Source organism: Hibiscus syriacus, unplaced genomic scaffold (genome assembly GCF_006381635.1).
Source record: "Hibiscus syriacus cultivar Baekdansim isolate YM2019G1 unplaced genomic scaffold, ASM638163v2 tig00110937_pilon, whole genome shotgun sequence".
Lineage (NCBI taxonomy): Eukaryota > Viridiplantae > Streptophyta > Magnoliopsida > Malvales > Malvaceae > Hibiscus > Hibiscus syriacus.
This window is the reverse complement of record NW_024062922.1, coordinates 23,281-35,904: the sequence shown is the minus strand read 5'-3', so window position 1 is coordinate 35,904 and position 12,624 is coordinate 23,281. Positions and strand designations below refer to the sequence as shown.

At 31.4% G+C, this 12,624-nt stretch overlaps 2 protein-coding genes across 2 annotated transcripts; one reads left to right on the top strand and one right to left on the bottom strand.

Annotated features, from left to right (window-relative positions):
• Positions 1–317: 317 nt before the first annotated feature.
• On the top strand, positions 318–928 carry LOC120147302. Its single transcript, XM_039160709.1, has one exon. It carries the CDS (start codon positions 437–439, stop codon positions 926–928), a length of 492 nt encoding a protein of 163 aa, XP_039016640.1. The 5' UTR covers positions 318–436.
• Positions 929–3,259: 2,331 nt separating this feature from the next.
• LOC120147363 (vesicle-fusing ATPase-like) lies at positions 3,260–11,297 on the bottom strand. The gene is made up of 21 exons (XM_039160754.1): positions 10,954–11,297; positions 10,425–10,520; positions 10,266–10,347; positions 10,114–10,164; positions 9,536–9,706; positions 9,016–9,170; positions 8,816–8,924; positions 8,174–8,273; positions 8,041–8,096; positions 7,491–7,556; positions 7,274–7,356; positions 6,712–6,845; positions 6,220–6,430; positions 5,643–5,774; positions 5,503–5,563; positions 5,359–5,418; positions 5,075–5,133; positions 4,918–5,005; positions 4,470–4,592; positions 4,242–4,307; positions 3,260–3,618 (listed from the first exon to the last, which is right to left on the bottom strand). The coding sequence occupies exons 1-21, from the start codon at positions 11,136–11,138 to the stop codon at positions 3,475–3,477; spliced, it is 2,232 nt and encodes a 743-aa protein (XP_039016685.1). The 5' UTR covers positions 11,139–11,297; the 3' UTR covers positions 3,260–3,474.
• Positions 11,298–12,624: the final 1,327 nt, after the last annotated feature.

Here is a 12,624-nt window from a genome sequence, read left to right as displayed (position 1 = left end):
TTCATTAAACATTTCTATATTTTTAATTTTGTAAAAAAATTATATAAATTTTATGAATTTAAATTTTTAAAGAAAATATATAAATATTTTTCAATTTGTTAAAAAATAAATATATAATAAAAATAATTTCGTTAAATATACATTCCAATAATCTTTTATTTATTTAACCAAATACGGCAATCTTACATTCCTGCTAAACTAACCAAACACAAAATACAACATTCTCAATAGTCTTACATTTCCACTTATAATCTTTCATTCCGTGAACCAAACGCACCTTTAATATTAAAGCTTATTTTCAAACGTAATATAAAACCAACGAAAATAACTTTGCTGTTCATCTTCCTCTTTTCTTCTTGTTTCTCTTTCGTTCCCAAAATGAGTTGGGGTTAAGATTTAATTCCACTACAACAATGCCTATTTCATCAAACCCTTAATGGCCCCCACACTGATCGATTTTATAATTAAACAAAAAAAAACCCACAAAATGTCAACATCGTCATCAGCTTTCAGGTTGATCTGTGTCCTCCACTCGATGATCGCCTTAACAAGTGGCGCACTCATGATGTTCTACATGAAGGAAATGTACGCCTTCAAGCACGGGATCGAGACCGCCACCAAACTCCTCGGTTCCACCCCGCACGACCAGCTCTTGATCCGGACCTCCGATTCCTTCTCGGGTCTGCTCTTGTTCGCCATCGGGTTCTTGCTTTTCATGGTCTCGTTTGTTAAAGACAGAGAGTTCCAATCGTTTTTCGCCAAAGGGTGCACGATTTTGCATGTTTTTGTGGCGTTATGGAGGTTCTGGTTCGGGAGGAGAGTGGAGGATTTGGCTTGGGATTGGCTCAGACAGACGATCAGTGACATTTTTATGGGTTTTTCTTGGGTATTCTTTTTGGTTTACTATTGGAGAGAAAAGTATGATTAGATTTGAACTTACACGTTCTTCTTTGCTGTTTAAATTTTGTTTAGATCATGATTTGAGTTCTTTTGAAATTTAGTGTATAATCATTGGGTATGAACCAGAATTTGAAAAAAAAAATCATCTTTGTTGATTGAAATGCTACAGATGCTGATTGTCATTCTTCCTTTCTTGGTATTTTTTCACTTCTTTTTTTATTAACTATCAATTACATTGTGAAATGGTGATTTGTGAATCAAATTTAACTTTAGTGAATATGAACTAAGAGGAATTGGTCCCATTTTTTCATCGTTGATGATGGCCATTTTGGAGGTAAATGAGAGTTTTGTTAGATGCATTCATTGCTGCTATTTTGTTCTTCGCTCTAGTTAGTGCTGGTACATCTTTCATTCCGAAAATTTAAAATTATAATATATTTTAATATATATATATATATATATATTGTATTAAAACGTGGAATGGTTTTTAAATGAAATTCTCCTCCATTAATGCTGCTTTTTTAGAAGTTTAAAACCTTTATTATAGTTTGGGATTCAAATATTGTTTGATTTTATATAAATTTTATAATGTGATTTATTTGATGAATAAATAGATTAAAAGAAAATTTAAAATATCTAAGTTATAATCTTACGTATGGTATAGTTTTATTTAATTAAGATTATTGTACATGTACGATTATATATATTTTAATGAATCAGTGTGATCGTACTCCGAAAATTTCGTATTTTTACATATTTTAATTTACATAAGTATATATATAGTTTTATGATTTTATACATGAACAAAGGGATTTTTTGTTTGTTTTTTCTTCATTAAAAAAGGGTTCATTGTATCTCTTGCTTGTCATCTTTTCATGGGACAAATATTTTGTCTTTAATTTAATTTTGATTGTACAGTCTTTATCTAAAATCTAAATTAATATTTGACAAATTTTGAATGAAATATTAAGTCTAAAAATAACTTTGAAGAGAAAAAAAATTATTAGCTCGGTTGAGTTTAAATATTTAGGGGTCGAGTATGACTCAATTTGTTGTTCAATTTATGATATTTAAATATTATGTAATTTTTATCTCATATATATAAAATTATAATGTGAAAATTATTAGCTTGGTTGGGTTTAAATTTATTTGTGTAGAGTAAAAAATGTGATATAAATGAATTCTTATTTATTACAAATTTTAAAAATAAATTGAATAACTAAAACGAAATAAAAACTTAAGTTTAGTGATGACTTTGAGAGAAAAAAATAGTTGAGTGATCAAAACAGAACCATAAAAATAGTTAAGTGATTAAATATGTAATTTGCCATTGCTATTTTTAACGAATTTAACTATTAGGAGCAAACGAAATAACAATTTAAACTTCATGGGATAAAACGTCTCGAAAAATACTTTAGGGGACAACTCTGTACAAATGACATACTTTAGGGGTAGTGATGCATTTAAAATTTTTAAAAAATACTTTAGGGGACAACTCTGTACAAATGACATACTATATGTTGAGTCCTTTAAAATTTTAAACTTTTATAAATTAAAGTAATAGTGCTCATCGTTAGTGGTGTTTAGCGGTATTCTTTAAGTTTTTCATGGAAATGCAATATCCTGGAAATGAAATAATAATTTAATTTATATATTATGTTTTAAATGTGAATTACTTCAAGTCAATTATTTTTAATTCATACACTTTAATTTAATTATTTTTAATTTTTATATTTATTTAGTTTTAAATTTAAATTGATTAAAATAATAATTATTAAATCTATTAAATAAGATTTCATTAATAATCTATGTACCATACATAAATTATAAATTTAATTTATATTTAAACAAATCCGTTAGTTTCTATGAAGATGCTTTGTTATGGTTCAAGAAAATGTATTGGGTCGAAATATTTTTTTTTTCCACCGCCGGCAATGATCCTTCGTTGTTTACATTTAATCAGAATCTCACGACACTTTCACCTAAAGAAATCCAAAAATTGCGTTATGATCATTAGGCATTTGGGGCCAAAAACTCGTATAGAATTATCTAATATCTAATATAATAGATTTACACCAACTTTCTATAATCAGACAATATATATAGGGAATTCGTATATAATTTTAATATAGATATATATAAATCTTTTATTTTGATTCAATTATATAGTTTTTTTTTTTAAATAAATATATTTTTTTATAATAAATAAATATAATAAATTTATGTATATAATATTTAAACGTAAAATGATATTACGTTGATATCAATTGTGAAAAATAATCAAAATGCATATATAACATTATATACTGATCAAAGTTCGTGTATAATTTGAATATTTTCCCCTAAATATACCGTCGAGTCACACGAGAAAAATTATCAATAGATGAATGAACTGAGAACAAGGCTCCGAGTAACAGTTTCCGAACATCATAAAATCTCCCATGATCTTTAACCAATGTCTAAAAATCATTAAACATAACTGACGGAAGAGGAATGGAGAAACCAAGCTCGATAGTGAAGATCTAATACGAGTGTATAAATCAACCGGAAAGTAGAAACGGCAAAATGCGTGAACTAGAATCGGACGACATCCTGGAGGCAATCGTAAAAGTGAGAAATCTTAATCTTTTCCTTGCCGGAGAAGATTGCCTCTGCAGCTCCACCTTGCTTTCCTTGAGCAGCCATCTCAATCAACATATAAAGCTTTTTGATAGGCATCTAAAAAAAGGAGAAAACAGGTAACAGTTGGTACGTTAATAACAAATTTCCGTTGCTTTCTTGAGTACATTTTATAGCTCAAAACATTGCCTAGACCAAGATATGTGAGAGAAGAACGAAAGCTAGCTTGGATCGGATGTTCGAAGCACAATAAAACATCAATGCTGAAGGCATCGAGCAAATTTCCTCACGATAAAATTCATCATGGAGATCCATCAAAATCTCAAAGTTCTAGACATAATCACAACTTGACAATCGATAGATCGTTCCACACATTAATTCATTCACCCAAATCGTCACCTTACCTCAATACTCGTTCCACTCCGCAAACTTCGAGCATGCAGACATGCACAAAGAGACATTCACATGTATGCTAATACACATGAAGAGAAGAATAATTGAAATGATGTGCCTATGAATGAATCAAAATGAGGCAGACTGTTTAAAAGAGACACCTAGGCAATTCACTCGAGTAAAGACGCAAAAAGGAAACCCACTAGACAGATAAATCATGCTTGCTTAATTAAGGTAAAACCCGAGACGACATTCAAGAGGGGAGGGGGATAATACAATCTGGAAAATGCCATAAACTGATAGAACAAGGTAGCTATGTTTAAACTCACTTCATTCAAGGCTTCTGCAGCTGCAGTGACATCTTCCTCAGCAAATACGTTCAGCTGTTCCAAAACCTGGGGTATGAAAAGCAGATTAAATACATTTAACTCACCAATTAACAAGGTATAAGGAGTCGGCATTAACCGAAACAAATGCACACTGACAAGCCAAGGAAAGCAAAACAAAATATCATACCCCTAGATCACTTAAAAGAACAAAAGAAGCAAACATATTACCTTCTTTGCATCAGCCGTCTTCAATGTAGGAAGATGGTACGTGACAGAGAAAGCATCACAAAGGCCAACTGAATCTAAGAAGCTCACCTCACTAGTTGTCCCAAACACCAGAAGTTTTTTCCCCTGAAAGAAATAAATAAGAAAGAAGCATTTACACATCTAAACAACAATAAACTTAATTCAGATTAAAACAAGATTCACAATTTACTTGTTTGGAATCTGCTTTGGTTAACATATGAATCAAATTGCATCTTTTACAATGCTTAACTAGCAAGCAGCGTGAGACTTCTTAATTGAGAGTGAAAAAGGGAGGACATTATTCTCCTGGTTCAATTCCTTTATTTTTCAATTAAAATATAATGGAAAATATATATGTATATTTCCCAAATAAATATCTAGAGTATTTGATCACAACAAAATACAGAGAGATAAAGGACCAAAGAGAAACCTTAGGAGGAAGACGTTTGAGGAGAACCAACAATGTCTGAGAAATTAAATTTGAAAAACGCGGGCCAATAGCAACATACTCCAGTAGCCTGCAACAATAGTTAACTAAATATTTCTTTCAACATGGCATATTTAGCATAAGTTTCTCATTTCCCTACCTTTCGATGTCATCAAGGATGATGATGCTCAAGGGTGACTTGTATGCATCCTCAAATACCTGCCAAAGTACAATAAATTCAAAAAGTTCCAACTTTTTTCTGTAAATTGTCCTAGTTTGATGCATGATGTACAAATATTCGTAGCCATCAATTTTCAAATGAATATCAGAATATCTTGCATATGTAAAGAGCTTAGACAAAAGCAATGTTCCAGTTTAGACCAGTGATTTGTTCATATAAAAGTATTCACATCGTCCATATTTCAGGATATTGGCACTACAAACCTTGACAATATGAGCACATTTTGTACTCTCATGAAGGCCAATCATCGTTTCAGCCGAGACCTATAAAATAATAAAAAAACAAAAATCTTAACAGCAAATGGAAGGTTGCAATACATTCATACATGCAACAGGTCACGAGCTTACTATCTTGACATATGGGAAATCACTGTCAATGCCAACAGTAGCTGCCAATGCTGTTTTGCCACTGTACAATTCAACTTAGGTTCAATTACAGTTAAAGGTAAAAGATTGTCAAAAAACAAAAAGCAATTCATGCTACCTACCTCCCACTTGACCCTTCTAGAAGACAAGTAACAAGGGGGCTTCCTTTGCTTACTTTGACTTGCTCTACCAGTAGCATGGCTCTCTGATAAATATGCTTATGCCGATCACCACAGTCCACCATGCCATTAAGTCTAAATTGAGAAATAATTCAGGCGAAGTTACTCAAACGAAAGATACAAGTTGTTTTGCAGGATAACCTTTTAGAAAAGGACTTTAATTCCCCAAAAAGCCAACTCAAGGTTCAAGATAAATTCATATTTTCCAAAGCCAACCCAAAAACAATTATCTTTAACCAAGGCAACTAAGAAAATAGAACTAGGATCCAACAAAAAAACTAACAGATGACTGAATGCAGAACCTAGGAAATTACATTTGATGCTCACAGCTTGCATTTTTGTTTAGGCAGTGTTCTAAAATTATTAAAAACTACAAAAGTTAAGGACACGAAGAAACATTGCCAAGACTATTGCCTTCTAAACCTACAACTAGAACATAAGAATGATGAGAATTGAAGCAGAATGGAATCAATATCTTGTAATCAAAGAACTGAAAAATGTACTAATTTGGAAAAATCACCTGCATCTTTCAAGGTCATCAGTTGAGGCTCCAAATGCAGGGACAATTTCATGAAGTGCATTGAGAAAATCTTCCATTGTAACTTTAATGTTCTCTTCATCCACTGGCTTGGTAAGATCATCCATACTTACTTGTCTATTCAAAGCAAAAGACACTGCACTTTTCACAACACCTTCAAGTTCTGCTCCACTATAATTCTTTGTACGAGCAGCTGAAAACAAAATAAGTAACTAGAAACTTGTAAGGCCTTCCCAAATGCTGGATACAGCTCAAGATCATTGTCAACACAATGTGCATATGCTTTAGAAAAACAGGCAGGTACATTAAGAAGATATTAATGAAAAAGATTTTACTACCAAGTTTAATCATCCAGAGGACCCAGGAGAATATCTCACAATCTATTGAGAACAAAACTAAATAGAAGGAAAAGGCAACAATTTCAAAGCAGAAAAGAACATACATCCCAGAATCATATATTACTAATAAACATACCAAGTTCTTGAAGGTTAACATCAGGAGCAAGAAAAGAGTTCTCTTTCATCTTGTTTGTGTGGATCTGAAGAATCTGAAAACGACCATTTTCATCCGGAAGACTTATCTCAACTTGAACCTCCAAACGCCCTGGCCTATAGAAGAAAAGAATTCAAATATGTAATTAAGATCAAGACATTTCATATAGTAATCAAACTAATCAATCATCAACAAACTGAAAACCAACGAAGCTCACAAAAATACAAATAAAATGTTATATAGCTCAACATGCTGACAGCTTATTGCATGTTTATTCCAGATCCTAAGTGCAACTCTTAATCATAGGCCATCAAATTCTATATAAAAACCAAGATTTTTCTGTAACTCTAGCACAAATTTGGAGATTTTAAAGTCCACAATCCACAACAATAAAATGCATCAAAATTTTGTTTCTAGTCAAGCTTCTTACTGTAGCAGATGAACTAATGTGACAAAGAAGTAGGCAGATCAATCAGGTTGCTTGGTGTGTGTATGTGTATAGGGGGGAGAGAGAGAGGGAGGAATGGAGGAGGGAGGGAGCAACCTCAGAAGGGCCTCATCAAGTAAATCCTTTCTGTTGGTCATTCCAATAAGCAAAACATTGTTTAGAGACTCCACACCATCAATCTGAAAGTAAATGAACCCTTAGTTAAAATAATCATATTATTAAGATATGTTGGCCGCGAGAACCGAAGAAACAAGCATGAGACAAACAATACTAATTGTTAGGACACAGGTATTGTCAAGAACTAGTCAGCGACCTTGGTAAGCAGCTGGTTCACAATGCTGTCATGAACTCCAGTACCATCTCTAGTTGAGCCTCTTGACTGAAAAATCAAAACAGTCACAAATTAAAACATGAAGAAAGTTCAACAATACGAATAATAACCATCCATCAACTGTCTCGATATTCAATAACATTGAATCTTTCAATGATTTGGCACACATCCTAAGGGTATATTATGTGACTAGTCCGCATAACATATTCCTTCATGCATTAAGAAATAAGCTGGTAATTAACTTGAAATAACTTTTTTATGAAGATTCCAGTGGTTTTGTTAGCATCTAACAACATGCATATAAATATGCAAGCATATTTGATCTACATCAAAGAATTATTGTAGGACTTAAATGATCTACATCAAAGAATGATTGTAGGAGTTAAATAATATCCAACTCCTGCCACAATTTTGTTATCCACACTGCATACGGAAAGTTATGATATGAAGAAATCAGAAACATCACATAAAATTAGCTAAAATAACTATTGGTCTAGGGGAAGCTTAGATGTTATATAAAGCAGTCTTGTACCTTACAAATGGCATCAATCTCATCAAAAATTATGACATGCAAATCACTGTCATCACCTGAAAAATCAAAGGAGATGATGTTTCGCTATAAAATTAAAAGTGTAACAAAAAAAAAACAAGCACATATCTCTTACCGCGAGTCCTTTGATCATTCTCAGCATCTGCGAATAGGTCTCTAACGTTCTTCTCAGTTTCACCAACAAATTTGCTCAGGACTTCAGGCCCATTAACAATCTAAGTAGATACAGCAAGGAAAATACTGAATTATGTCAATTACTGTATTAAGTAATATTCACAATATAGGCAAACATAATAGTTAAGTCAAATGCAGCATCTCTGAAACATGAAGGTAAGTAAGCAGACTCAAAATAAGGCAAAAAGACACTATAAAGCAGACTTTTCTGAACAGAAGTTACACACTCATGCAAAAAAAAAAAAAAAGCAACAGAATCATGGAGAAGGCAGAAACTACATGATGAACAACAACATGCAAGCATGCGTGGTATAAGTTCAATCAACATTGTATCCTTAAACAGCAATCCAAAATGCTATTGACACTAGAACAAGCATGGGATACATATCTTAAAAAATAATGTCTCTAATTATCTACAGGCAAACTATTACAAGTAATTCAAGGTCATACATATTGAGATGAAGCATAGACAAATGCATCAATTTCATTCCAACTGAACCATGAATAATCAGAATTATGATCAAAGAATGCCGGGATCAAAATGATAAGATCATGTTAACTAAAATGGTGACAAACTCCAAACCTTAGGTTCCTTTCCATTCAACATCTTTCCAATTTGACGAGCCATGAGAGTTTTTCCAGTACCAGGAGGTCCATAAAGTAGCATGCCTTTAACATGCTTAATCCCCAACCTGGAATCTCAATCATTCTCATCAGAACAAATAAATAGATATGTGATATATAAATATTAAATAGTATACTTAGAAGAATAAGTTATCTTACTTGCTAGTCACATGAGGAGGAAAGACACGAGAGGCAAAAGCTCTTCTAAATATATCAGCAAACTCTGCACCTAAGCCACCAATACCAAGTGATTGTAGATTAAACTCTTTGTGCTTAAAGATATTACTACTAGCAGCTTCACGTTGATTGACAACCTGCATCGCAAAACATAATTCAGTGAGCCACTAAAGCTAGTTAAATCAAGTTGATAAAATCTAGGTTACTTGAAAACGGGGTGAGTTTTGGACACAAGTATGTGTTCGACACGGACATGCTCAATCTTTTCTATGTTTGTTCATATGTTTAGAGGATCATACCCTCACACCTATACCCAAATGTGTTGTACAAAAGTGTTAAATATAAGTACTTTAAAGAAAATAAAGAATCAGAGCATTGGATTACAATTTTGAAATGTAAATGTAATACAAATCATATCTCTCTGAATGACAGTGATATCCACAGGTCAAATATGCTATTAACAAGAAATTAAAAAACAACTAATAACAAATTAATATATAACCTTTATCCCGCTTGAATTTTGAGCGTCAAAGATAAAGTAAGTATCACCGGAAATCATCCCCCTTTCTGGAGCACCAGATGTTTCTTGCCCCACCAGCTGAGCTTCACTGATTGTGAAAATATAGTTATTACCATGATACTCAAATGTTACTTTTTGCCCCACAGTCATAACCTGCAAAAAAGAAACCAGTATTCCATGACTTCAACAAAAATAATTCAATCGTTTATTAAAATATCAATAGACAGAAAGAATTTATTGTACACGAGTGCATGCGTAAGGAAAGAGAGGAAGTAGAAAACAAACCTTTTACATGACATATGACAAAAATAAGATGAGTAATGACTAATGTAATCAGGCAAATTATTTCCCAAGTATGAATTGATAATAATATAAGAGCATAAAAAAAAGAACTGACATGCATTTGGAAAAAAAATATCTCCAACAATCTCTTTGTTCTAAAACAGAGAGTCAAGGAAAAGAAATATAAATTTAGCCAAGCCAAGCCAAAAATATAGACAGAAAAGCAACCATAAAATTAAATCAAGCATTTAAAACAGGCAAATGGCACATAGCTATACCTGATTGATAAACCTCTTTCTAAGCTGATTAGCCAGAAGAACAGCATCAACCTACAAAAATAATAAACAGCATTTAAACCTACCGCCATCCATCCAAGCAATATAATATCATCTAAGAGAACAAGCATACCATATACTGCATTAATATCTACCTGCTCATTTTTAGTACCCTTCTTCACAAATTCCAACTCAACCCTAAGTAATGCAAGGTTAAAATCTTGAGGAGGAATAAATCTGCATGTTGAGGGCGGAAAAACAGTTAGTGACTAGATATTGTTTGTACATCTAATTGAAAGCTACGGTTAACTAACCTGCTCACTGATACATTGTCACCATTAGAAACTTTTGCAAGCCGACGATGGATAGCATTGAGGGCAATATATCCATTGCGTATGCTTTCATGAGAAGTATTTATAGGTTAAGGTTAGGCCAAAAGGTTAAAACAAAAAAAATTCAAAGGAAAAAATCCGCGGCTCAAATATAAAGAACAACAACAATTAAGACTAAAAAATTAAGATTACAGATATGAATATTCGATTTCTTTTAGAAAAAAGAGAGGGGGGGGGACAATTTATTAAGAAATTCATATTCTAAAAACTGAAACAATTAACAAATTTGTATCTCCTAAAATCACCAATCACAATAAACATTAACTAACCTTATGAATTTACTTTCCATAATTTCATGAAAATGTAAATAGCAACAAATAATCAACAAAAAAAGTGCAGTATAAATTATGCTAGTCAATCAATAACATATGAAGAATTCAACAAAGAATCGTGTAAAAATGAGGTTAAACTGCAAACAAAGCAAACAGAAAATAGATCAAAAAAAGGATATGAGACAGAAAGAACGAAGGCGTCGCCGATGTCAGCAAGGAAGAGTTTGGAACCAGGGACGGCGAAGCTTCGAAGATCGGAGGGCGAGCAATATGCAAGATTAGTCAAGGCGAGATCTGTGGACGGTGTGCTGGTGACAACCATGGTTGCAACCGTAGAGGATTGCGATCCGAACCGGCCCGCCATTACTTTCTCGTTTGCTTTTCTCGTATAAGATCTGTTGAAGAATTAGAGTTTATTTGCAGAGATGAGAAGAAAAAAATGAAAAAGTTTGTTCGAAATGAAGAATTTGATATGCCACGGAAAAAACTAAAAAGGAGAAAAATGGGTCTCGCGCGGGGTACAAGTACAATTGGAACAGATGGCTTGAAGCAAAGACCCTCGATGTTACTTAATTATTAAGTTCGTAATAAATTAAGTTATTTTTCTAAAAAATTACAATTATATCATTCAACTAAAATATTATTATAAATAAATTCTTTAGTTATTAAACATTAAATAAAATAATATCATAAATTAATATAATTATAATCTTAGTCTTTAAAAATTATAGAATTTATCAATTTGATCTCAACTTGAAACAATTTGATAAATTCAACCTTTTATATTTAAATTTTTTATCATTTTAATCTTTATACATCTTTTAAATCATTATTTTTCTCTGAAAATTGTTATATCGTTTGCTTATTGTTTTCTTGGTATAATAATAGTTTAATAGTAATATGTTGCAACTTTATGTTAAAATGTATTTATTCAATTATTACTTTGACTTTTTAAAGTCACTTGACTTGATAGTATTACAAAATAATTAAATTGTTTGAATTTTTAAATATGAAAGGTTAGATTCATTTAATTATTTTAAATTAAGATAAAATTTATAAAATATATAAGTTTTGAAGACTACAAATATTATTATATTAGTACACATTAGAAGTCGATTTTGATTTTAACGATAAGATGATATAAATTTTACAATATTTTAATTAAATAATTTTATTATAATATTTTTAAAAACTTACATATTTATTATTAGATATATAATTAACCAACATATTTATAAATAAATAATTTATTTGTACAAAGGTGAAACCAGTTTATTTGATTGGTAGTCTAAACACACATGATATCCTTGAAAGTAACACTCATAAATTTTGAATATAAATATTAAAATAAATACAGAAAATATTTAAAAATAACATTATGTGTTGTATGACATTATTTTATAAATAATTGGAGAATTGACAAATAGGTTTGATTTTAAAAATTCATCTAAAAATATTCAAATATATAATTTATCTTTCATAAAAAAAATATCTCATCAAAGATAACTCAATTTTATCACAACACTCCTTTTTATCCATCATAACCATATTTGTTTCTCTTTTTAAGAGTTATTGCACCATCGCATGGAAAAGAGAGATGATGGATTTTAATTAATTTAGGGTTCAACGGTATCTTTATTTTCAGATTATTTCTATCGAGATTTCTTGTCGTTGTTCTCATTCATTATATCTTAAACTTATTTTCATAGATTTAGACGACGATAGCAAATATGTCTTTGGGAAGATAATCAATCTTAACGGATGATCCATTTTCAAGGAACGTAGGAAACTTTATAATGAGTCATAGGTTTTGTCAATGATGATGTCTGATAGGAACGACAAGTCCAAAA

Excerpts from the sequence above, each read along its gene's own strand:
- LOC120147302 (XM_039160709.1), top strand. The coding sequence starts at position 437 with ATGGCCCCCACACTGATCGATTTTATAATTAAACAAAAAAAAACCCAC.
- LOC120147363 (XM_039160754.1), bottom strand. The coding sequence starts at position 11,138 with ATGGCGGGCCGGTTCGGATCGCAATCCTCTACGGTTGCAACCATGGTT. Across the intron at positions 7,557-8,040 it reads AGATTGATGCCATTTGTAAG|TCAAGAGGCTCAACTAGAGA; the intron begins GTACAAGACTGC and ends TTGATTTTTCAG. Across the intron at positions 4,308-4,469 it reads AGACGGCTGATGCAAAGAAG|GTTTTGGAACAGCTGAACGT; the intron begins GTAATATGTTTG and ends TTCATACCCCAG.